Consider the following 26,769-nt stretch of genomic DNA (forward strand, 5'->3'; position numbering starts at 1 on the left):
TTGCATACAGTATTAGAATAAAAGACCAAAATTCAAAAACTTAACTTTGACCACTGAACCATGAAAATGAGGTCAAGGTCAGATGACACCTGCCAGATAGACATGTACACGTTACAATCATTCCATACATCAAATATAGTAGACCTTTGCATACAGTATAAGAAAAACAGACCAAAAACACAAAACACAGTTGGCCATGTACACCTTAGTCCTTTCATACACCAAATATACAAGACCTATTGCATTGCTTATAGTATCTAAGATATGGACTTGACAACCAAAACTTGACCTTGTTCACTGATCCATGAAATGAGGCTGAGGTCAAGTGAAAAATGTCTGACTGGCATGAGGACTGCAAGGTACGCACAAACCAAATATAGTCATCCAATTACATATAATAAGAGAGAATTTAACATTACAAATTTTTTTTTTTTCAAGTAGTCACTGAACCATGAAAATGAAGTCAAGGACATGTAACTGATGGAAACTTCGTAACATGAGGGATCTATATACAAAAAGTGAAGCATCCAGGTTATCCACATTCTAAAATATGTTTGTTTAATAGTGTTTACAATTTCTTGTAAGACTAATTCATTACATGTAATACCAAATGTTTTTCATTTGTAAACAAGCTGTAAAAGTTTATCAAAGTTCCCATTCTGCAGTCAGCCAACAATTTACAATTCTGCATGAGTCTGTACAGTTATATTACATTAAGTCATGATAAATCTTAATACATGTATCAATAACATCAATATAAAGCTTTTAAGAAGATATCTCACGCCACTGCTGTATCGTTATTCCTATGTTGAGCTTTCTGCAACTAAAGTCGCATTTAGTCGCAGACTCGACAAAAACTATATTTGAGACCATGAGATTGCAGACAAACATTCCAACTGTATCTACAACCCCTATCTGGTGGTAGGCAACCATAATATCAAGTAAAACATATATCTTTCAAGGCGAAGACAGGAAGGGCTTGAATTAATTGAGATAAAAAGATGTCAGATTTAATAGTTTATTCTTTTTTCTCCATTGCTGACCACCAATAAGGTAGACACAATAAAATGTTAATTAAAATATAGAACATATGTATACATATATAATTACAATTATTGCCATATAAATAATCAAGATGGCAATTAAATTGTAAACCATTTGTTCAAAAATACTTTGGCAATAAATTAGAGAAATGAAAAATTGCACTGCGAAAAAAAAAGGCCAACTATTGAAAAAATTACTTTAGAACAAGTAATATCAAGGTTAATATATAATAATTTAATTTTGGATGTAATGCATCTTCTGATTGGCTGACGTTATTTTGTTATCAGCCCATAGACATAATTTAGTCATGTGACTGACTTCATCAACGTTTTTTATGGTTTTCTACGGTTTAAAATGGAATTTAGAATTAAATTATAAGAAATGACTGTAATATTTTTTCTGTCTATTCGAAATAACATAAAAAATGTGGTGCACACTGTTAAATAACCTGCTTCACGTGTTATTCAGTGTGCACCAAATTTTTTATGTTATTTCTTCATAGACAGAAAAAATATTTCAGTCATTCCTTAAATGTGTTTACAATTTCTTGTAAGACTGATCCATAAATACCAAATGTTTCCAAGTTGTAAACAAGCTGTAAGAGTTTATCAGAGTTTCTATTTTGCAGTCACCCAACAATTTACAAATACTGCAAGAGCATGTACAATTATATTACATTAAGTCATGATAAATTTAAATGTCAATAACATCAAATAACCACTGTAAAACTGTAAGCTCAACATTTTCAATCATTGCGACAAAATATTTGATTTGTGCCATTTTAACCCTACAAGTTTATATGCAAATCAATATAGCATTGGAATGATACTCTTTTTAATAATTACCCACAATTCCCTTTAGCACCATTTATTTTGTAGTCACTCAATAGAAATTTTAAAGTAAACATTTCTAAACAAAATATTTGCTTACAAGGCAAAAGATATGAATAAGCATTGTAATGAGGCAAACAATATAACAAAGAAAAAGTTGATCAGTTTCCTTTTAATCATAATTTTGTGGAATTTTATGACGTGATGAATACTTGATGCAGAATGAATACAATGAGACAGAGACAAGAAACCAAGATCCTGGAGGGGAGGCGATCAAGGGTTTAACCTTTCCTTAATGTGAAAATCATTACAAAGTAGACTGAAAGTCTGTTTTTTCATATTCTTTCAACACATTTAAGGCATGTTTTGTGAAAAAAGATTAAAACAACCATAAAAGTCATAGATATTTGAGATTTTTGGGTTTAAAATTGTATAACTTTATTACATTGTAACTCTACTTATATTTAATTGGATAATTTATGACGATTAAAGATTTTCTTTCTTGTCAGTTTTCACTGTGTTTCCATGTATTCTGTTAAATATGTTTATCATATACTTGTATAAAATATTACTAAAATTTTACAGTTCAATAACATTTGAAAATATCAAAAGGCTATGAAAGGATTACTAGGTTTATTGATCAGATTCCTTAGAAACTCCATAGCGGGCTGATAAAGGTACCTTTATTGACTGCTTCCGGAATGTTATCACATGCCTTTCCGTTAATTTCCGTGACGTTTATCACATGCAACTTCGTGCATTTCCGGAAATTTGTTTGAAACGACAACAGAACGCGGAAAACGGCAAGTGATAAGACTTTTCACAAAATGGTTGAGGAGCAAAAATAAATTAAGTTAAAAATGTTTTGAAAGACATAAATGAGGTAACAATATTATTGAAGAACATGATAGTTGTTGTGACAAGATAAATAAAATGCTTGTAATATCAATAAAAAAAATTAAAGATAAGATTTTTTTTGGTTGTCAGTTGTAAATATTATCTGAAAGCGCAAAGACAAACAAAATAAAATTTAAATAGTTCTTGTCTGTATTTCTTCTGCTGAAGTATATGATAAAAAGATAATTACATGTCATTTTTCATATCAGACCCTTTATCGGCCCTCGTTCATGATATTAGCCCTCGAGCCTGCGGCTCTTGGGCTGATATCATAACCTTGGGCCGATAAAGCGTCTGATATGAAAAATGCCATGTAATAATCTATACGCAATGGCTACTATTAATGTTTTTTGTCTGAATATCATGCTACTTGATATCAAATTTAAAAGTAATATGAATTTAAAAAATGTGGGAAAAAATTCCCTTTTCAATGGTACCTTATTTTCTTATTGCATGTTGTGGATATCTATTTTGTGATTTTGCCGAAGTCTGCATTCAAGCATATAGAAAATTTCAACCATACCCGCGAAATGAACGAAAATTGGTAGCCAACAAATAATAATGAATCCAAAGTATATACATCACATAAAGCTAACCTTCTATTTATTGTATCTAAGTAACAGACATTAGCATGTAACTTTAACCTTGATCACTTATCTGTGAAATTATGTAAGGTGAATCCTGTCTGTAGAAAATGTAGACATTGCAAGAAACCCATATACCAAATATAGATATCATATAGCTATTACTTAAAAAAAGTGAGAAATTTGCATGACAAAAAAAACCTATACATTTTTTTAAGCAGTTTCATTTTAAGATTTTGTATACTAGGTATGAAGAAGTCTTCTACCCTTTGAAATATAAAGCTTTTTACAAGTAGTTTACAAAGACCTAAGTAGTAACCCTATGCTTTCATTTTGCATTCAGTGACTTTCATTGCAAGTCAGACATATTCTTATATGGTCTCTAAAAATATACAATACTTAAAATTCCCTGAATAGTCATGATAGTCTTAATTATCTGATAATTCACAAAAATAATGATTGCCTACTATGTGTTTTTTAAATAAAGATTCTCCATAAAATAGATTTTCAACAAATCCATTAGTCAGAGTCTGACAAAACAATAATTTCTTCTTTCTTCTTAGAATCCCTATCCATGTTTTCTTCCTGAATTATTTGAATATCATCTTCTTCGTCACTGCTTTCTGAATCAGTATTGTTCTTTTTTGCTAAAGGTAATTTCCCTTTTAATTTAAAAATAGAATTTTTCACAACGTCTTTATTCCACTTCTCTTTGTTAAAAAGTTTGCTCTCTTTCTTTTTATTGTCACTAGCCTGCAAATAAGATACAGAAGAAACTGCAATGTCTGATTCTGTAGCTCTAAATTTGGACTTATCAAGATCTATAGGTTGAGCACCAGTAATTTTCTTTGAGACCTTATTTTGAGAATGCTGAGGTATTGAATCTGTCTGCTTAGATGAGCTGCATGTCTGTTTGGAGTTCTGTTCCACTTTTCCTGATAAAAAATTAGAAATTTTGTCCACTTTACCAAATAAACTTGTAATCTTATTACTAGATTTAGATTTTTCTGAGGGAGGTTTTGCATACTCCACTACCTTTGTCTTTGTCCTTACAGGATTCTCTGGAGTATCAGTTTCAAATACGGAATGCTTTGAGCTACCATGGCTACTGGTGTTTCCAGCAGGATTGTTGGAAGAATCAGTGTTCCCAATAAGATTGTCAGAAGAGTCAGTGTTATATTCATCAAGATCAATACTAGTCACATCAACAATTTTAAAGAATGGATTTGTCTTTGACAATGAATTATGATTTTCTGAATCACATGGCTTTGTTAAAATTTCATTTTCTTCATCTTCTTCCAACGTTTCTTGGATACTTTCTACACTCTCTAATGATCCTCCAAGCGATAACTCAATAATACCTTCTGAATCTCTAAATGAATCTAGCTCAATATCTCCTTCAGAGTCTCTAACGGAATCTAACTCAATAATACCTGCTGAGTCTCTAACGGAATCTAACTCAATAAGACCTGCTGAGTCTCTAACAGAATTTAAAGACTGACTAGGAGAATCTACCAATGGGGTTTTCAATACCCCCATTGTTTTGGTGACCTTTACTTCTGCTGCTACCTCAGAATTACCATCAATGTCATTGGATGACAAGTCTTTCAAATTGGAGCAATTCCCTTTTCCATTATCATTTTTTCCTTGTTCCATTGAATCATGAAGATTATTTTCTGCCTTATTTCTGCTAATTTTCAAAGACAAAACTTTACGAGCTGCACTTTTTGAAATTAATAGATTTTTATCTTCTAAAGTTTTCTGAGAATCTGAAAGCAGTTTTACACTTTGGTCAGAAATATAATGATTGTCTTTCCCTATACATTCCTTTTCCATGTTTTTTTCTTTATCACTTTGAGGAAAATGTAACACATTTTTGACCTTATTTTTCACCTGTTCTGACCTTACACATGAACACAATTTATCAATAAGCGTCAATTTATCTCCCTTGTCTACCGGTATATTGCAGTCAGAACAATCCTTTTCAAATTCAGTTGTATCTGAAGAACTGCTGGATTTCTGCTTTAAATTTTCTTTTTGTTTATGTAATTCATGTGAGTCAGAAATATCTTTGACAGGTGAACCTATTCTATCTATAATGCCTGATATTTCATTACAGCAATTATCATTATCTTCGTCCGAGTCTGACATTTCTTCTACACCAGACATTTCAAACAAATCATCATCCCCTGTTAATATCCTTACTCTGCTTTTACTTGTAGTTAGATCAACAGATAAAGTTTGAACTTTACTTTTGGCTGAGTTATCATCATTTTTCAAGCTTGTTTCTTTTTCAAAGTCATCAATTTTAACTGCAGTGTACAAAATTGGACATTCTTCCTCATCCTCATCATTTTGATTGTGAGATTTTCTTTCATAAACGATTTCTGAATTTTGATGAATTGAAATATTTTCAACAGAAGCTGAGTGAATCTGAACAGGACTACCTAAATCTACATAACACACTGATTTGTCAGGAATAGCCACCTTACTGATGCTGTCTTCATCAATTTCCCATAATACTGCTGGACTTCCTGTTGCATCCTCATCACCAGATGTCTTTTCTTCAGTGATTGAACTATAGTCTGTTCCTGTAGAAAATTCTTCAGCATTATCAGTTTCAATAATAAAAGAACCTGTTTCCATTTCAACGTCAGAATGATCTGTATCCATGTCTTGTGACCTACATGTGGTAGGCGATACCTGCTCAAAGATTTCTAATACTGGACTTCCTCTGTCTTCAAGGACTGCAAAACAAATGATTTTACTCATCACTGACAAAATTTCTGGCAGTTATATAAAGCTTGAAATTTATGGACCACTAATAGATTTATTGTGTTTTTTTAAAAAGATTTTTTCAGAATATCAATGCGATATTTAGATGATAAAAAAATACAATTAAGTGTAAATCTAACAGCAGATAGAATTGCTGTAATATTATTGCGAACCCAATAATACCATTCCATAGATTCACCTGATAGTTATCTGTCCATTCAAACTTTTGGCAGTTCATTTGTGCCATTGAACAAATACAACAGGTATTGTTCTCTGTACAGTTTATTCACTGGGACCTTTAAATTCATTCTAAGAGAAATCTATCACTCATTGATTAATCTACCCGAGTAAAAAGTTTATCTGCCAAACTGATGGAAATAGCATGTTTACTATTAATAAAAAACTGCATAATAAACTATACAGAGAACAATACCTGTTGTATTTGTTCAATGGGACAATAGAACTGCCAAAAGTTTAAATTGACAGGTAACTATCAGGTGAATCTATGGTAAGGTACAATTGGTTTCGCAATAAATGAAAGAAAGGATTTGCAAAAATTGTTTTCCCTGCAGTCTAGAAAGGCTGTATGCCTTCAATGTCTGAACTGTGTGTTATATGTTAATTGAAAGAAAAAAAAAAGAAAAGAAAAGAAAATGAAATGAAAAGAAAAATAAGGTGAAAAATAAATTGAATAATATAAGTACAAAATAATTTAGGATAATATTGAATTATCTCCCCTCTGATAACATTTAACTACAGCTTCCCTAGATTTATCATTAACAGCCAACTTTATAAATTATAGAAATTCAAATCCATTGTTTTACTTATTTATCTAAAGTACATGCAATATGTCATAAAAGATAATAGCATGAACACACTGGCCAATTTAGTAGAGAATGGTGCTGTTACCGAAAGCACAAAAACGAATGGGTGCAAATGCAACTGTATATGAGTTATTACATGTCTGTAGTATTCAAATATTCTTAAATAGACCAACCTAATCAGAAAAGGAAACTTGAAAATTATTTTTTTTATTTTTTTAGTTTAAGGTTTTGGAGACCCTTTCCTAGATTTACCTTCATAAAGAAAGCTAAAACCTAACTATTTGAAATGAGATACTTGAAGGCAGAAAGCTAGCATCTATGTCATTCTTTTATAAATTCTTTACTGACAAGGCAAACAAATGCTGTGAGCCAGTAATTGCATTTTTATTTCGTGAACAAATAATATGCATATGAATATTTGATTAAAAACTTAAACATATGTTATGTTTGGTGTGTAAAAAATAGGTGGCAAACAAATGGATTGTAAATTGGTAAAAGTAAAATATGTTAAATAAATGTTCAAAACAGCTGTTTAACCCATGCATCATGCCATAACAATACATAGATATTACTCCACTAATTTGACCTGATTTCAAATGGCTTAAAAATTGACATATCTCAGTGCCAGTTACCCTAATAAAGGAGAATAAGTTATCCTAAATGTGGTGTGCATGCTTGTAAAAGAAGACCTTTTTCACAATAGACTTTTTTTAGTTATGTTTTTATCTAAGCTGCATCAAACCAGGTAAAACACTGAAGTAATATATATTTCCACAAGTAAAATGTACAAGATAGGACAAATTTGGTTATTAGAACAGACATAACTAAAAAAATAGTCAACCCAAAAAACAAACAAAATTGATCTTTGCATGCCAACAGATTTCTTGTTGTATTTGATAATTTAATATAATTTTATTCTTTTCTTTAAATAAGCAAACAATTTTCTCAGTTTTTTTGTTTCTAAATAGCTACAATTAATCAATTTTTACCATGAATTAAGTATTTTTTCTTACTTTAAATTCAGAATTTATTGCGTACTTTTATCACATGATTTTGTCATGACTAAAATGCAATCTTAATTTTGCGAGAAAAATCGTGTTTAATTCATAAAAAAAAAATCAAAATGCGAGTTTAAGTTATTGCGAGAAAAATCGTGTTTAATTCATAAAAAAAAAATCAAAATGCGAGTTTAAGTTATTGCGATTATATCCCTGTTGCATTTTTTGCAATAATAAAAACATCGCAATAATTTTTGAATTTACAGTATTCTAAAATAGTTTTCAAGTCACAAAAGGGTAAGGAAATAAAAATATGAATTAATATGTTAGTAAATGTAATAAATCAACTTTAACAAAAAAATAAAACCTATTTTAAAGTTACTAGGGCCAAAATTGGTATTGTTTGCTGAATGTTCAGGATGAGAACAAATAAACAATATATATAATTGGTAGTCCTGTAATAGGGAGTCAACTGGTAGTAGTAAATGAGGGTATGTAGGAAAGGGATAGGGACAGGAATTTAGATTTTTGAACCTGATTTGATTTGATTTTTGGTGTTTTAGGCCTTAATTGATATATTGTTTGTTTCCCCAATCCTGACCCTGCCAAACCAGGTGTGGGTAGGTAGGTAGGGAAATAATTTCATTTTTCAAAAAAGCTTGAACATGATTGGACAATCTGGCAAGCCTAATAATCCAATATGAATAAAATAATATTCAACATAGTTTTGACAATAAAATTTTATAAGTAGCATCCATTTTTGCAGGGTTGGCCACATTGGGAAAACAAACAATACTTTATTACAGGCCTTAACACCACTTTTAAGCACCGCAGTTAGGCTATTTTGTGGTGGCCAGTTTTTAATAGTAGAGGAAGCCGGAGTGCCTGGACAAAACCACTGACCCTAGATAGGACAAGAGTGCACACGCTGAAATGTCTCGCCTTCTATACTAATCATTGATATTATGTTGATAGTCCTAAGTATAAAGCTAAGCTTTATTACAACTGTCACATAAACTTTACATTAACCAAGATAACTAAACAAAGACCAATGAACCTTGAAAAAGAGGTCCAGGTCAGATGAACCATGCCAGGCAGACAGGTACAGCTAACAATGCTTCTATACAACATATATAGTTGACACATTACTTATAGTTTAAGAAAAATAGACCAAAACACAAAAACTTAACACTGTGCAATGAACCGTGAAAATGAGGTCACGGTTAAATAAAACCTGCTCGACTGACATAAAGATCATAAAATATTTCCATACACCAAATATAGTTGACCTATGGCATATAGCATTAGATAAAAAGACCAAAACTCAAAAACTTAACTTTGACCACTGAACCATGAAAATGAGGTCAAGGTCACATGACATCTGCCCGCTAGACATGTACACTTAACAATCATTCCATACAACAAATATAGTAGACCTATTGCATATGGTATGAGAAAAACAGACCAAAACACAAAAATTTAACTATAACCACTGAACCATGAAAATGAGGTCAAGGTCAGATGACACCTGCCAGTTGGACATGTACACCTTACAGTCCTTCCATACACCGAATATACTAGCCCTATTGCTTATAGTATCTGAGATATGGACTTGACCACCAAAACTTAACCTTGTTCACTGATCCATGAAATGAGGTCGAGGTCAAGTGAAAACTGTCTGACGGGCATGAGGACCTTGCAAGGTACGCACACATCAAATATAGTTATCCTATTACTTATAATAAGAGAGAATTCAACATTACAAAAAATTTGAACTTTTTTTTCAAGTGGTCACTGAACCATGAAAATGAGGTCAAGGACATTGGACATGTGACTGACGGAAACTTCGTAACATGAAGCATCTATATACAAAGTATGAAGCATCCAGGTCTTCCACCTTCTAAAATATAAAGCTTTTAAGAAGTGAGCTAACGCCGCCGCCGTAGCCGCCGCCGTTGCCGCCGCCGCCGCCGTAGCCGCCGCCGTAGCCGCCGCCGCCGCTGGATCACTATCCCTATGTCGAGCTTTCTGCAACAAAAGTTGCAGGCTCGACAAAAACTAACCTGAAAATCTCATTTAAATTTTTTTCTTTGAAAGTAAGGGGTTTGTTCTCAATAGATGTTATGATAAAACTTGAATCTCTATTTCAGAAAAGTTTGTAAGAAATGATAAAATGAATTAAGGATCTTTAAACGTAAACTTGAAATCTGCAATATTAAAACTGTATGTATCCTAAATTGTACCATTTTACTATAGAAAATACAACATCTATCACCAAATATTAACTTGTAGTTATTTCTGGTACATCAATGTTCTGACTGGTTTCCTCCTCATCATCTTCATCTTCTGATTGGTTCTCTTCTTCATTGGGTTCAGTAGCTGTAGCGATATCAGAATATTTCTTCATCACCTGAACAAAATGTTATATAAAAGTTAAATAGGGGTATTTTAATATTTCATTTATAAAGCCTTTTCTGTCTACCTGTTTAAGTTTTTAAAGAAAATAGGTAAAAATGGTAAAATTTGTCAAAAACAGTCTTTAAAGGGCAATCACATTTCTGTTTATAAGTCAATCTTTCACATTTTTTGTTTGCAAAAGAAATTTAACATGTTTAACTGAAAATTCACAAAAGTCTGATTCCTGAAACGAGCTGCATGAATGTTGGTCTTTGAAGATCAGATATTTACAGGTCAGCAACTCTACCTTATATGGAAAAATGCATGAATTAGCATACTTATGTCCTCACACACCTAATTGTTTATTTACTTGTGACACAACTTTTTTTTACCAAAGTTTATGACCAATCCTCTAAATGAGTAAAAATGCATGATGAACTACTATGTGTTTACAATCAATCGAGAACATGTCTTATTTACTGAAAAACAACGCAATTTTCATGTATTGCGGGATTTACAATTTCGCTTAGTTTTTCATTTTCTGTATCTTTATTTATAGTTCGTGATATAAAGTATTTGTTCCATGCTCAGATTAGCGAAGAGTTATTTCTAGACGAAGAAAAGAGAGCTTTAATTATCCAAAATACAGCCATAATATGATTAAGAATAACACAGAGACTTCAGGTATTCGTCCACAAGACAGCAATGAAACAACACTGAAAAACACAATTTTCCATAAGACAAATATTGCTAGTGTAATGCTAGCTGTCGATAACAGCTGATGGTAATATACAGTAGGTCAGCAACTTCCATATAATTAGTAAATAAGAAAAAGGGATCTTTGAAATTAAAGTGTGTTTCAGTGCTAGTTCATTGCGATTTTCAAAGCAGCAATGTTTTGGAATGGCATTATACTGGTTTAAAAGAGATCAAATGATTGTCTTACTGGACAGTGGTAACTTCATTGGAAATTTCACTGTTTCATGTTGTGAAATTAATGCACATGTTTAATACATAACAATGAACAAAACCTGTTCAACTTCTTTTGCAAGGCGAAAAAGAAAGTCAAATTGTGAAGCCAGTAAACATTATTTTTTCCACCTCTTTTAAGTGGTATTAAACTTGTAGTAGCCCACAATGCATTGTAGTTCATTGAGTCGATTGGTCAGATTTTCAAGGCCATATTGGCCTTTAGTTTGGGAAAATACTATGCAAATATATTCTGATGTCAGGAAATCTTAGAGTTTTCAACCTGATTAAGTCATGAATAAAATGAAAGGTTAACATTAGTTAACATAAATTCTTTAATTTTTTAAAGTATGTTTAAATGCTGTGATGAATCAATACCTAAACAGAATATACACATCTAATGATACCTGTTCCATTTTCTCTTTGTAATGTTTTCTATTTTCATTCAACTTTTTCTTCAGATCTGGGTCATGTGATGCAGGATCTTCTGGTAGTCTGTAATAATAGGAATGCAATCTCAAATACAAAGATCCCCTTCTAAAAAAATTTTTTTATACTTCTTTATCTAGAGTTCTAACATAATAAAGATACCCTTCTATTTTTTTTTTATATACTTACTTATCTAGAGTACTAAAATAACAAAGTACATTCTTTTGACTGTCATCTCATAGAATTGCCAAAAGATAAAATTGTACACTGCACATTTCACCCTTCCAAAACCCCAGGTAAAACTATTTGATAATAACTGATCAATTAACATATTCAGTCTACTTTCTGATATGGTTATAATGTGTTATAAATATAACGATTGTCTCCCCTTACCAAATACCAGTTTGGATTGGCAGTTAAACATATACATGCAAGATATCAATCAATTTGTATTTATCGCAATATTTTTATCTTTCTAGTACAATTCTAAGATGAGCTAGTGATCACAGAATACACAGATACCCCTGCTCACAGAAAAAGTATGACATGTACAGTAAACAACAAAACCAAAATTCAAATCCTAACTTGACTCTTATTTTATGTTTCATCATAGTATATAAAATGGTCAAACAATTTATTTGTTTTCCCTGTTATATTTGGATTTTCTCTTTTCTTTTTCTGTCTTAAGAACTTATTTGATTAGTATGTAATCATAAGTCTTTGTGTTAGTACTACACAAATATTTCTTTTAGGGAGTTCTATAGCTATATATAAGAATGATACTTGCATAGTATGTATTGAAGTGCTTATAGAAACTTCTAAATACAAAATTTTCTGCATAGTATATTATTTACAGCATCTTGTATTAATTAAGCGTAATATAACTAGATGTGTGTTTGTTTGGAGATATCGTTTTTTTGTTTTGTTATCTTTTCAAATGTTGCATTGCTCAGAAAGATACAATGAATTAACAAACCCTATTTTTTGTCTTGCCTCTAATTTATCCATGTAAACAGATTAGAATTGTTAATATTTTGGATGCTTTTATGAGCGAGAATTCAAAAACTTTCATTTGACCAGGAAACACAAAAGAATAATGCAAATTTTAGTAACAAAGGGGAATAACTTTTAAACATTATATGATTAAATCATCAAAATGGAAGTTGACTTTTATTTTATAATCCATTACATAGTGTTCAATTTTCAATAGATTTAGATAGATTAGTCAACTGGTACTTAAATTATCACTTCAAAATATGGTATAAAAATATCCTACTGCAGTAAAAATTTTGAGTCATAATTGCCAATCACTTATCGACATTTAGCATTAAATCAAGCAAACAAATAGCTTATATAAAAAGCTGTCCTGACTTTTTAAACATCTTACTTATCAACAGCCTTAACATGACCAGCTGAGGTGTATGCCAAATCTTGTCTTCGTCTCTTCTGAAGAGATTCTCCTACATCTAAAAAGGCTTCTCTTGCTAATCTCTCAATTGCTGTAGATCTTTATTGAAAAAAAGAAATTCTAAAAGTTATTGCAAGTACAATACAGTTTATCCTATCTACAAAAAAAAAATCTCACAGAAAAGCACAACTGTGCCTCTATAAATTCATTCATAACATTTCAGTGCTCAGTCTCCATCATTATCATAGGGAGGGGGGACTTCAATTTTTGAAATTGATAGGTAGAAGTGGTGATATTAAATATGAGTGTGTATTAGCTCCATGCTACATTGTATTATCAGGGTTTCCGCTGGCGGTCGCCATTTTCGCAATTTGGTCAAAGGACACAGTTATCGTCCTTTGGTTTTCGTTGTCTACGAATATAGTCCCTAGTGTAAACAGTGTATAACTTGCATGTTTTATTTAATACACTTTCCAAATTTATTTCTTGATATTAAATGCATGAAATGTTAAATAGGGGGATGTAATTACATGTTAAAAAAATTTGGGTGCTGAATCTTTATGTTAAGTAGTGATTTGGTCCAGTTCAAAAAGGTCAAATTTTATCACGTTTGAAGCTGTAAAACTGAATTTAACACCCCCTTAACACAGAATTGTCAATATTTTAAGTTAGAGCTAGTAGAAGTTTCTATAATTTTGATATTATTTGTCTCACTGGTAGTACACTACACTGTAAAAATCTTTTTGAGAAAGAGCAGGTGCGATTTTTTTAATTTGAATTTATGGTCTAAAAGAAATGCACTACGAAATAACTGTGTTCTCTGGCCTAAGAGATGGATTCATGAAATCTAGATTCTGTACTTTGGCAACTTTCCTGGATGATTTGCTGATTTCAATTTGTCAAACTCAATCAAAGTAAAGGATTTACATCTTTGGTTTACAGAAATTCTTTTAAAATGTGCCATTTTGGCATTCTACGGCTATAATAAGCATTTTAAAGCAGTTTACATTTTATGCCTAAGAGGCATGCAGACTTTCTAACTGACAGCTTTTTTGTTCCTGATATTTGTGTTTTTATGCTCAAATCAAATTTAAATAACCATTTGTGAACTCTGAATATAGAGAAAAGTAGATTATCACAGACAAAAGTGCAGCATATTTTGTATTCATGGCCCTGGTTAAACGGCCTAATTGATGTATGTAAAATGTGAAGAGTTTTGTACATCAAATCTGTAGTCCTTCACAAATATTTCACTAATTCTGTAAAAAAGTCACTTTACTATATATTCAGTACACCTTACTCCTTTCATAGGCTACCATATTTTTTTCTGTATGATAGTAAGTGGTCCAAATTTATGCCTATTAAGACTAAAACTAAATGCAAGTTTTCCATTGAAAAGTGAAAAAAATGGCCATCAGACCATATTGTTTTTCAAAAAATTTAAATGAAAGAGTCCTTTAGTAATTAGACTTCTTGTATCATAACACCTTAGCATAGAAATGAGCAAAAAGTAACACATTTTCATTTCTGATAGCTTCTGTTTGCATTTTTATATGTCAATGTGGGCTACCGCCTAAATCGACTCTAAATAATTCTCAGTACTACATGGCCCAAGACCATTTTATACTCATGTGGTATGCTTTTTGTAACTTTTCTATACATTTAAAGTACATTTTGTATATATGAAAGATTAATTTAGGCTTATAAAACTTCAAAAACTTCAAATTGGCAGAGAAAAATGCATATTTTTATAAGGCTTCCCTGAATTTGAAAATCTCTATTTTCAGGCATAGGCTCATATAAATTTGACTTTTGAATAATTACAATACATCTGATAAATAAAATGAGTGTTCAGATGCTTTTAATATTTAATATATAATATTCAAAAGCATTTAAAAAGCAAATTTTTGCAAAATTTCAAATTTTTAGGCCAAAATCTTGACAGTTGAAGATATTTAATTTATACGTCAAAAATAAACATCCAAATGTCAATACTAAAATGACCCTAGTTTCTCTGGTTCTCCTTTGGTTTTCGTTGTCTACAAATATAGTCCCTAGTGTAAACAGTGTATAACTTGTATGTTTTATTTAATACACTTTCCAAATTTATTTCTTGATATTAAATGCATGAAATATTAAATAGGGGGATGTAATTACATGTAAAAAAAATTTGGGTGCTGAATCTTTATGTTAAGTAGTGATTTGGTCCAGTTCAAAAAGGTCAAATTTTATCATGTTTGAAGCTGTCAAACTGAATTTAACACCTCCTTAACACAGAATTGTCAATATTTTGAGTTAGAGCTGGTAGAAGTTTCTATAATTTTGATGTTATTTGTCTCACTGGTAGTACACTACACTGTAAAAATCTTTTTGAGAAAGAGTAGGTGCAATTTTTTTAATTTGAATTGATGGTCTAAAAGAAATGCACTACGAAATAAGTGTGTTCTCGGGCCATTTGTGAAAAAATAATAATTGTGGCGATTAAAATTTATCATTGGCAAAAGAATTTGGCGAAAGAAATATGTATAACAATTTATTTTCTTCCATCTTGTTTATTTACTTTTTTTTCAGGTTTCTCGGACTTTACCTGATCAGACAATACTCAGAATTCACCTTGAACTCGTTAAGATTTTGACAGAAAATCAAGAATCAGCTGATTGCATTTTATAGCTATCGACAACAAAGGACTAATTAATAAAGGTGTTGATTATATTGTTTGACAAAATGATACCGTCAGCGGTCACAGAAAGGATTTATTAACCACATTGCGACGCACGTGTTTGAAGCAAAATTTTGACGTCTCCTCTCCTTTTTATAATAAACCAGAAAACAAAACTTGTGTTATGTCGAAAAATGTTCAGAAGCAAGAAAAGTCTCTGATTTAAAACTTTATCCTTTAGCTTTGATATAGATAATCGATTTAAGTGGGTACTTTAAAGTCGTTTCAGTGACACACGTGTTTCAAGCATACTTCTCAACTTTTTCATTTACGATGGTCTATTAAAGAAAACTGTCGTTATATGAAGAAATCTATTCAAAAGGTTGGGAACAACCCCTCGAATGAGAGTAACCCTTCAATGCAATGACTACATCTTAGATGAGGGACAGTTACAAGTGATAAAAACTTTTGTTTTGTTATAAAAACCACTTCTTAGTACAAAAAGGCACATATTTTTATTTTGAAGATACTTTCCAAAAGAACTGTACATCTTTCTGGTATTATATGGTCAAAAAATGTCCAGGAATTTTGTTATATCCCAGGACTTATATCTTCTTTATTTTTAAAAGTTAGTGGCCCCCTTCTTTTAAAGTTGTTCAAAATATAATCAATTTTCCCCATAAAGTTCTTCTTTTTAAAAGGTTAATGTTTAGTGTTTATTCATTACAATGTAGACTCTAAGATAAGTTTGAGGGAATAATCATTTTAGACAACAATGGGGCAAACTCATCTTATTTAGTGTTGGAGGGGGGGGGGGGAAATAAAAAATGGAAAATTTTAAACGAAAAATATATTTGTTACTTGGCGAAAAAAATAATAAAGTGGCGAAAAATATATTGTTTTGGCAAAGGAGGTGGCGAAAAAATAATTGACCCAGGGGAAACCCTCCTATTATTGTTTGGTTTTTACAATAATATATCTAACTATTTGTTAATAATTTCTAGTTTGTACTGTACAATTCAATTTTTATCCATTCCTGAGTCTGAAGTTATTATCTTAAGAATACAGATTTTTTTTAACTGTTGGTATGTCTTCAATCTGTAGGTTGCATAAATTTTTCAATGACAGAAACCAAATAAGAAAAGTTTACAAAGAAACAAAATTTTTTTTTGGGGGGGGGGGGATCAGTCTCAAAATCCTTCATGGCGATCACATGCAAACATACATGTCCCTACCATATTTAGATTGAATATCTATACATACCCTAAACCAATCTTTTTGTCTTGATTAACTTTGGTAATGACAGCTTTGACATCATGATAATCTGGAAATTCCTTTCTTTTGTTGACAAATTTCTCCAGCTTTCTGTTTATCTCAGGGTAACGTGTCCCTGTGATAATAATGCAAGTAACTACAATACTGTTAACTTTAAGTTCAAATTAAAGAAGTTATGGTTTGGGGTCAAATCAGACCAAAATTCAAATGCATTTCAATAATTGTCAAATTTGTTAGATGAAAAGTTAAATTTTTGTACTATAATATAACTGCAGTTTTGTTGCAATCATTTCCTTTCCTGAGGCATATAGCCATGAGATGACAGCAAATTCAGATACAAAACTAAATTACATAAACTCTTGACTGTTTATCTCATGCATGCTGTTGAATAATATAAAGCACATTTTCATTTAAAACAAGAGGCTGTCACAACGACAGCAAACCGGATTTATTAACATTTATTTGTGTCCTGGCTATATCACAAGAACCATTACTGATGAATGGTGAAAGTGAAAATCGTCAATATCAAATTTGACCTCCATTTTGTCATCAGTATCAACATATTAAAATTTGAAAAGCTTAGATTGAATGGTTCATGAGTAAATGCAACAACCTGAATGGAAACGCCATTTTACGATCTTTCAAGAACCATAACTCCTGAACGGTAAAAATCAAAATCGTCATTATTGAACTTGACCTCTATTTTGTCATCAGTAACAACATATTAAAATTTCAAAAGCTTTGGTTGAATGGTTCATGAGAAAATGCACGGACACGACGGGAAAAACCATTTTTCAATCTTTCAAGAACCATAACTCCTGAACGGTAAAAGTCAAAATCGTCATTATTGAACTTGACCTCCATTTTGTCATCAGTAACAGCATATTAAAATTTCGGAAGCTTTGGTAGAACAGTTCATGCATAAATGCACGGACACGACTGGAAACTCCATTTTTCAATCTTTCAAGAACCATAACTCCTGAACGGTAGAAGTCAAAATCGCCATTATTGAACTTGACCTTCGTATAGTTGTCAGTAATAACATATTAAAATTTTAAAAGCTTTGGTTGAACGGTTCATGAGTTAATGCACGGACAACATTTGATTGCCGCCCGGCCGCCCGCCCCCCCCCGCCGTACATCCCCAAATCAATAACCGACATTTTTGTCACAAAAATCCGGTTAAAAACCAAAGTGAAGTTTTTGACAATGTCATTTTGCACAAATAAAGAGTCTTGGGCAGATATATGTGTGTGGAATAAACTAAATAAGTCGTATATGTACTTTGCGTTGTGTTTACTTTGCGTATAATATTTACAATGGCGAAGCCCATACAAGGTCTAAGAAACGTCACAAACATGTGAACGTAAATACGGGAAACGTAACGTTATAACTTCGAACTATTCTCAACATACTGGGGCCCGCAAAGTGTATTTATGTACAAAACAATAGAATATTACTTTAAATGTTCATCAATAAAGAAAAAAAGAAATTTTTACACTTGCAGGAATTACTGTCTCTTCAAAACACAAAAATAGGAATTTGAATTAAACTTTAACGAGTCCATGATTTTATTCTTTCCTTTGCACGAATTGATGCCTTCCGCAAGGGCAATGTTCTTGTCGGTATTTCTTCGTTGTTTGGTTCTTCCATATATTCATCAGATGGTGTTACTTCGTTTATTTCTAAAGGATAGAGTTTGACGATCGGACGTGAAGTTCGGCCACTGTTCGTTCTGATTATCGCCGAACGCACTAAACCATCGTTACCAGTAACAACTTCCTCCACTACTGCTGTTTTCCATTTAATTCGCGGTTTATCGTCATGCACTTGAACTACATCTCCTACTTTAATGTTAATCTTATTGTCTCCAGTCTTTTTATGAAATTCTCGAAGTGAGGTTAAGTACTCAAATTTCCAACGGTTCCAAAAATGTTCGATAAGTGTAGATAATCTTTGAGCACGTTTTGGAATATCTGAAGCAGTCAATGTATATGTTTCGTTAATGTTGTCCATTTCGGTACGTGGATACGGTAATGTTGTAACTCGGCGTCCATACAACAGGTGCGCGGGTGTTAACGGTTCACTATCAATAATGTCTGTAGAAACATATGTTAGTGGTCGGTCGTTAAGAATTTTCTCTATTTCTGTGACAAATGTCTGTAACATATCCAAATTGATTAACGCACGTCCTAGTGTCTTTTTCAAATTTGTTTTTGTAAGTGCAATTAATCTCTCCCACCACCCTCCGAACCAGGGTGCACGCTTCGGAATGAATCTCCATTCGACTCCAAAAGAAGATAAAGCTTCTTCAATTTTCTTTGACTCACATAGCCGTTTTACCTCCTGTGACGCTGAAATAAAAGAAAGCGCATTGTCCGACATAACGATCTGCGGTAATGATTTTCTACTTGTAAATCGTCTAAATCCAAGTAAAAAAGATTCTTCGTTCATTGTTGGTATTATCTCCAAATGCACGGCTCTTGATGACGCACACGTAAATAAACATATGTAAACTTTTTTCAATGTACCATCATTTTCCTTGACTTGAAGCGCTGCTGTAAAGTCTATACCTGTAACTGTGAAAGGCGGTGCTTCTTGAAGTCTTATTTTCTGTAATGGTGGAGGGTCTGGTGTCCTGTACGGTTTTCCGTTGACCTTTTTGCAAGTTGTACATCTGTGAAGTAATTTTCGGGTGAATTGGCGCAAAGACGGTATCCAGAATGTTTGACGGATTTGTGTAACGGTGGCATTAACTCCAGAATGCATAACTAGTTCGTGTGAGTTCAACACTATAAGCTCTGATAATCGGTGATTTGCTGGTAAAATATAAGGATGTTTTGCTGATTCGGATAATGGCGCATTATGAATTCTACCTTTACATCTCATTAAATTGTTTTCATCTAAATATAGTTGAAGTTGTCGAAGTCGTGGAAGTTTAGTTTTTTGCGCATTTTTTAATGTGAGTGCGCGTACTTCACCGGGGTATGCCGTCGCTTGGCAACATCGTATCCATAATATAGTTGATTGCTGTAATTCATCTGGTTGTAATTCCCCAGTGTTTCTCATAGACTTAGTTGTCTTACAATTTTGAATAAAACGTTGGACATAAGTTGTCACTCGCAAAAGTTTCTCGTAAGATCCATACCTATAAGCATTTATAATTTTGTCAATTCGAAAATGAAGATCACCATTTTTGTCAGTGTTGCTTTCTTCATCTAATGTCTCCTCATTGTCGTCTGCTAATACGGATAAAGCTGTGTTAATAGGTATATGTGTTTCCAAGTTGGTTGAATTTTAAATTAGGCAAGTCGGTCCTGTTTTCCATAATACGCTCTCCATAAACTGTTTTGCGGTTATACCACGAGTGAGCAAATCAGCAGGGTTACAATTTGTCGGGCAGTATTTCCATTTACATTCTTCCGTTAATTCATTAATCTCTTTAATTCGATTCGATACGAAGCGTTTCAACGGTTTTGACGTATTTAACCATTGAAGTACAATTTGGCTGTCCGACCAAAGTGTCACATCTGTACATTCCAAAGTAGATTTAAGATGTTGTATCAGGCGAGCTCCTATTACGGCGGCCATTAATTCCAATTGTGGCAATGTCAGCTTTTTAACGGGTGCAACTCGTGTTTTTGCCATCATTAATGCGGCACTATGTCCTTTCGATAGATACATGTATGCTACCGCTCCATACGCTTTCATGCTTGCGTCGACAAATACATGTAGTGATCTTGAGTTTGTATTTCCGGTAAAGTATTGTCTAGGCAATTTCATACTTGTAACGATTCCTATGTCTTTTGCCAGATCCTTCCATTGTAACTGTAGATTTTCAGGTAGGGGTTCGTCCCAATCATAGCGTTCTTTCCACAAATCTTGCATCAAAATCTTTGCTCGGATACTAACTGGGCTTAAAAATCCTAGTGGGTCAAATAACTTTGAAGATTCTTTCAGAATTTCTCGTTTTGTAATATTTGACGATACAGACGGTAAAACTCGTTTTGCGTAAGATAATTCATCCGTTTCGACATTCCAACGCATTCCCAATATTTTTGCTTCTTTGTCGGTATCTAACACGTCCTCCTTGATAGCTAGATTTCTCACATTTTCGTTGTTTGAGGTCCATGAGCGAAGATTAAATCCTGCATTTAACATCAATTGTCGCGCTTCTTTGAAATAAGTTACGGCTTGAGTTTCATTGCAAATGCTAGATAAAATGTTGTCAACATATAAATCCCTTGTCAGTATTTTAGTAGTTTCATTTTCTGTTTGCTGTAAGTGTTTTAGCAGGACAGCGTTTAAGATAAACGGCGAACACGTCGCTCCAAATAGTACAGACTTGAACCTATATGTCGTTAAATCACTTTGTGGATCAACAGGGTTATCTAACCATAAAAATCGTGTGACATCACGGTCCTGTTCGTGCAGTCCGACATGTAAAAATGCCTTCTCAATGTCAGTTACTATGGCAACCGGGTTCAATCGAAATCTGATTAAAATCTTTGTAAGGTCGTTTAAAATCGGGGGTGTGTTCATTAAGCAATCATTAAGACTCGGAAACTGGGATGACTGTCGGCAGCTACAATCGTAAACTATCCTTATTGGTGTAGTTGTTGAATCTTTTTTAACGGGATGGTGTGGGATATAATGTACAATACCTTTACTAATATCGGGATCCTTAACCTTCTCAATAAATCCTCTGCGTTCTTGATCATTGATTATCTGTCCATATACCTTAAGCATTTTGGGATCTTGACTTAATTTTCGAATGACGTTTTCAGTTCTTCGTTTCGTAACGAAGAAGTTGGTAGGCAAGGGTTCATGATCTGGTTTCCATGGCAACTTTGCTATGTACTTATTTTCTCGAAATTCGATTGCTGACTTTTGATATGTTCCCATATAGTCTACCGTTTCAACATCTGTCGTATTGCTATCTATTCCTAACGACTCTAATTTCCAAAATCTTTCTAAATTGAACTCCTCTGGTTTGTGCGATGTCAATATGTTGTACAAACCTACATTACTCTGTTGACGATTAGACGTCGGAATTGGACCAGACAACAAATAACCAAGTTTGGATTTTACGGCGGTTGGACCATTTCCTCTTAATATTGTATCCTCTACGAAATCCCAATAGAAATCAGCTCCGATGAGCAAGGAAATTTCAAAAGAAGAGTTGTCTTCTGTAAACGGATGAGCTAAACGTAATCCTTTCAGGTACTTGAATTCTCGTATGCCATTACCGATGTAATTGCTTAACGGGCTGGCGATGTTCGGTACTACTAGAACCTCAACTGGAATTTTCGTTCTATTTATCGACTCTACGTATACGCGTGCTCTTGACAAATGACGGACTTTGCTGTCGGTACTTCCAAATGCCGATAAATGTATGGTTTCTGTTCCTAGTATTTCTAAATTTATTTTCGACGCTAACTCCTCGGTAACAAAAGAGCGCTGTGCTCCTTCATCAAACAAAATGTGCGTATCAACATATCGATTTCCCCCAACTGGTGCAACGGCAGTTTTTAGAAGCACGTTCGAACGGAATTTTTCTTCAGACGAATGAAAACTTGCGGCGATCAATGTATTTTCGCTATCATCAACGACGGCATTTACTGACGTTTGCTTATCATTAGTACGTGTATTTTCATGGCAGAGACTTGTGTGGTGCTTTTTATGGCACTGGCGGCAGCGAAATTTCGATTTACAATCTACGGAACGGTGTGATCCTAAGCAGTTAAAACATAACTTCTTTTCTTTGACGATTGATAGGCGTGTGTTGTTATCTGTAACATTTGGGCATTTTGCAGGGTCATGTAAATTCTGGCAGAATATGCAAGGTTTTTGTCGAATATTTTGTGTTTGTCTCTCACGGTTATCGAATGTAACTTCTTTACTCGGTGTACCTTTTCTTTTAGCGCTTGTCAAAAACGATGCGGTCATTGCAGTAGGCTGCATTGAATCCATAAACGACGACGAGCGTTGTCCAGCTTCAATTATAGTGATTTCTTTCAAAATTCCACGTCTCAAATCAATCAATTCCCAATTATCGGAACCGTTTTCACGAGCTAAGTGTTGTCGTATTTCTGACGGAAGCTTGTTCAGTATTATCGGAATAAGTAATGCACCATACGATTCTCCGGAGCGGCCTAACGATTCAAGACCTCTTATGTATGCCTCTAACTTGTCGTAATAACCCCTTAGACTGAGTAGGTTGTTTTGTGGTGCTCTAAGTTCTAGCATAGCTTGCATATAAGCATTTGTAATCTTATGCGATTGTCCGAAACGCTCCTTTAAAAGTTTAATAGCTTCCATGTAATTTGAGTTTGTGAGCGGTAACCCGTCAATAGTTCTTGCAGCATCATTAACAAGCTGGGATTTTAAATAACTAAATTTCTGTACGTCTGTGAGTGTTACATTGTAATGGACGGAAGATTCAAAAGAGTCCCAAAATGTTTGCCAAGTCAGAATTTCTCCGTTAAACATGGGTAGTGTAAGTTTCGGCAAATGGTGATTTTGGTTGCTAGGTTGCTGAACGGGATACATTTGTGTTGTGTACGGAACAGAACTGTGTTGATTAATGTTTTCAAAAGTGTGAGAAGGTAATGCGTGATCATGCTGTGGGATATCATTATCAGTACATAATTTGTTTGCGAATGTTTTCCGTAAATGTCGTATTTTGGTGTTCAAAAAGAATTTGTACTCATCTGCATTTAGAATTTCTTCCTCGATGTCCTCCTCCTTTAAAGAATTCATAATATCTTCGTCCAATGCACTAATAATTTTCTGTTTTTGAATTAATGTTTCTAAAAGTTCAGCACTTTCTTCATTGTCCAAGTTTGAATCATCTTCTGTTTTCCGTAAAAGTCTCTTTACTGCACTTTTGTGACCAGCTCTGACTGCTTTTGGCTTGCTGTCCATCTTATCCCATGGTCACGGCACCATAAATGTGTGGAATAAACTAAATAAGTCGTATATGTACTTTGCGTTGTGTTTACTTTGCGTATAATATTTACAATGGCGAAGCCCATACAAGGTCTAAGAAACGTCACAAACATGTGAACGTAAATACGGGAAACGTAACGTTATAACTTCGAACTATTCTCAACAATATGAGCACGCTGATATGCACACTTTGAATGGTGCACTGCCAATTTAACAGTTTACATCAGAACATCAAATTCATATCAAAGTAAACATCGTTTTTTTTTTTATTCTAATGTCAATCATTGGAATGGCCATCTGATAATTTACCATAATTGCCTTTTGTGACTAAGTCTTAAGGGATTAAAATCGGGATCAGATTTAAAATGTCCGGCTGGCTCAAATATTTTTTGGAAGCCCTGATCCTCTCCCTCAAATAGTCACACAAAAAGGCCATGCTCTATATATTCTGTTCTGTCAAAGTGTTCCTGAAATGCACATGTTTTTGATGAAAAGAAAATCATGCAGATAAAAAATAAAATATACCTTGCACACAATTTCATGTCCTGCCAAAAAATCTGTATAAGTTTGTTTGATTTTTGATGAACTGTTTTCAAGAAGTTGTGGTTTTTTACAATTTAACAATATCAATGTGTGACACAAACAACAATACAAGACATCAAAGTTGATCTTTAGATGTAGCCCCAGCTGTATGCTTTCAAGCCACAGAAAAAGTTGGAAAATAAGGTTAGAATGTTAAAACTTTAACAGCTTTTCTATAAAAGCATGCAAACCTGTGATCAACTTGCTTGCTATATATATATATATATATGTTTGTTTGGATGTTTGTAAACAACAGATAGGTAGTCTGTTTCAGTCTGTTTACTATATGCTGTGATTTGATTGGACAATAAACATTTACTTCATTTCAAGCTTTAGTTCCATATTGTATGTCAATTTTTATTGTCCAATCAAATCCCAGTATATATTACACAGACTGAAACTCAGCCTACCTATTGTTTGCAAACATAGCAAGCAAGTCGATCAAAGTTTTGTTTGGCATGCTTTTATAGAAAAGCTGTAAAACAGTTCATTTTCTGTGATCTGAATTTTTATTAATATTATTTTACCTGAATACTTAAACCTTCTTTCAATAGGACGGCCAGTGGCTGCTGATTTATTTTTCAGCTCACATATTTTTTTCCATACTTTGACAAACTTTTGTTGGTATTTGTCTTCCAAAATATATGAAGAACACTCATCATCCATTTCATCAAGAGTAACCTCCTTCTCTTTAAGTCCTTCTATCTTATTTCTTAAATCCTATGAAAATAAATTATGATTGAATTTGAAAATTTCATTGGTCAGATATAATTCAAGTTACATGTAGGAGTACACAGAAATTGTCTATAAAAAACACTTCCTCACTTTCCCAAAAAGTTACATGTATTTTGTAAAAAATTCAAAGTTTCTCTATATTAATCCTAGTTTTCAAGATAATGCAAAACAAGTTTTTCTCCATCTAGAAAGTTATCAAGAAAATAGACAATTAAAAAAAAAAAAAAAAAAAAAAAATTCTCATATAAGGGCAATCACTCCTGCAAGAAGTTGTCTGACAGTTTTGGTGTAAATGAACAGTAGGTAGATCTCTTCATATTGATATTTTCTAACCATTTCACATTTCTTACTCTGGCCAATCTTGCCTATTTTCAAGTTTGTTTTCTTAACCATATACACATTTTTTTTTACTTGGTCTATGACAACTCTGTTGCATGTAAAAAAAATTTCTTTCAATGAGTTGAGTTTTGCATAACATGCTTAAGGTGATCAAATATATTATTCAGTAGATTTTTGTGTTGGGAGATAACAAATCCCTATTTTGTTGACACAGAATTTATTAAAACAAACACAATGAAATACCTCTAGTAGTTTTTCAAGTCTAGCTATTTGTTTTTTTGAACCAGTTTTAGTCTTTTCTGCTTTCTGTTCATCTTGTTTGTCTCCATTTGCTACAGATTCGTTTCCTGCTTCAACATTTTCTGCATTGCTAATTTCTTTTGCTGCATGCTCACCATTGCAAATTTCTTTTGCTACTTGCTGATCATTGGGAATGTCACTGGTGCCTTCAGGAGAATAGTTGTTATAGTACTTTTAATTGATTCATATTTACAATTAATGCTTATCAATGTAGATGATGCAGGCTTCTGTCCAATTTGGTATTTTTGATTAAAAAGTTAGCAATGCAGAAAACAGCATCATAAGTTTCAAAAAGATGATGATGATGACTCTGAGAAAACCAGACTTAGCTCTTACTTCTTAATGTCACATGCTTTGCAGTGAAGTAGCATACACCATGTCAAAGTCTTTGTTTTGGCCCAGGTTGGTTTGTAACCACAACCTCCTGCACTAGAACTGGAGGCATAACGCTGCCATGACACCAGGGCAGTAGTTATTTCAAAAAGACAAGTGACAATAAATGCCTTACTTTGAGCTTAATTTGTTATCAGTTAAATTCATAGATGTTAATTTAAAAGCAACTAACATATTTGTCACAGATTATAATCATATAATGTCTAAACATATACAGTAAAAACTGTCTAAACATATATATGCGTGCTGTTTGGTGTGAGCCAAGGTTCTGTTTTGAATGCTGTACTTATACCTTAATGGTTTACTTTTTCTTAATTTGACTTGGATGAGTTGTCTCATTGGCACTCATACCACATTTTCTTATATCTATATATTCCGAGT

General features: G+C 32.9%; 1 protein-coding gene across 1 annotated transcript in view; it reads right to left on the bottom strand.

Annotated features, from left to right (window-relative positions):
- Positions 1-1,004: 1,004 nt before the first annotated feature.
- Positions 1,005-26,769, bottom strand: part of LOC143063701 (uncharacterized) — a 31,832-nt gene continuing 6,067 nt past the window's right edge. The window contains exons 5-11 of the mRNA XM_076236016.1: positions 25,939-26,141; positions 25,149-25,341; positions 17,078-17,204; positions 13,135-13,254; positions 11,726-11,813; positions 10,239-10,362; positions 1,005-6,102 (exon numbers count right to left, since the gene is read on the bottom strand). Coding sequence (XP_076092131.1) covers positions 3,875-6,102; positions 10,239-10,362; positions 11,726-11,813; positions 13,135-13,254; positions 17,078-17,204; positions 25,149-25,341; positions 25,939-26,141 — 3,083 coding nt within the window. The 3' untranslated portion in view covers positions 1,005-3,874. The remainder of the gene's footprint in view (positions 6,103-10,238; positions 10,363-11,725; positions 11,814-13,134; positions 13,255-17,077; positions 17,205-25,148; positions 25,342-25,938; positions 26,142-26,769) is intronic.

The sequence above is a fragment of the Mytilus galloprovincialis genome, chromosome 2, assembly GCF_965363235.1.
Source record: "Mytilus galloprovincialis chromosome 2, xbMytGall1.hap1.1, whole genome shotgun sequence".
Taxonomy (NCBI): domain Eukaryota; kingdom Metazoa; phylum Mollusca; class Bivalvia; order Mytilida; family Mytilidae; genus Mytilus; species Mytilus galloprovincialis.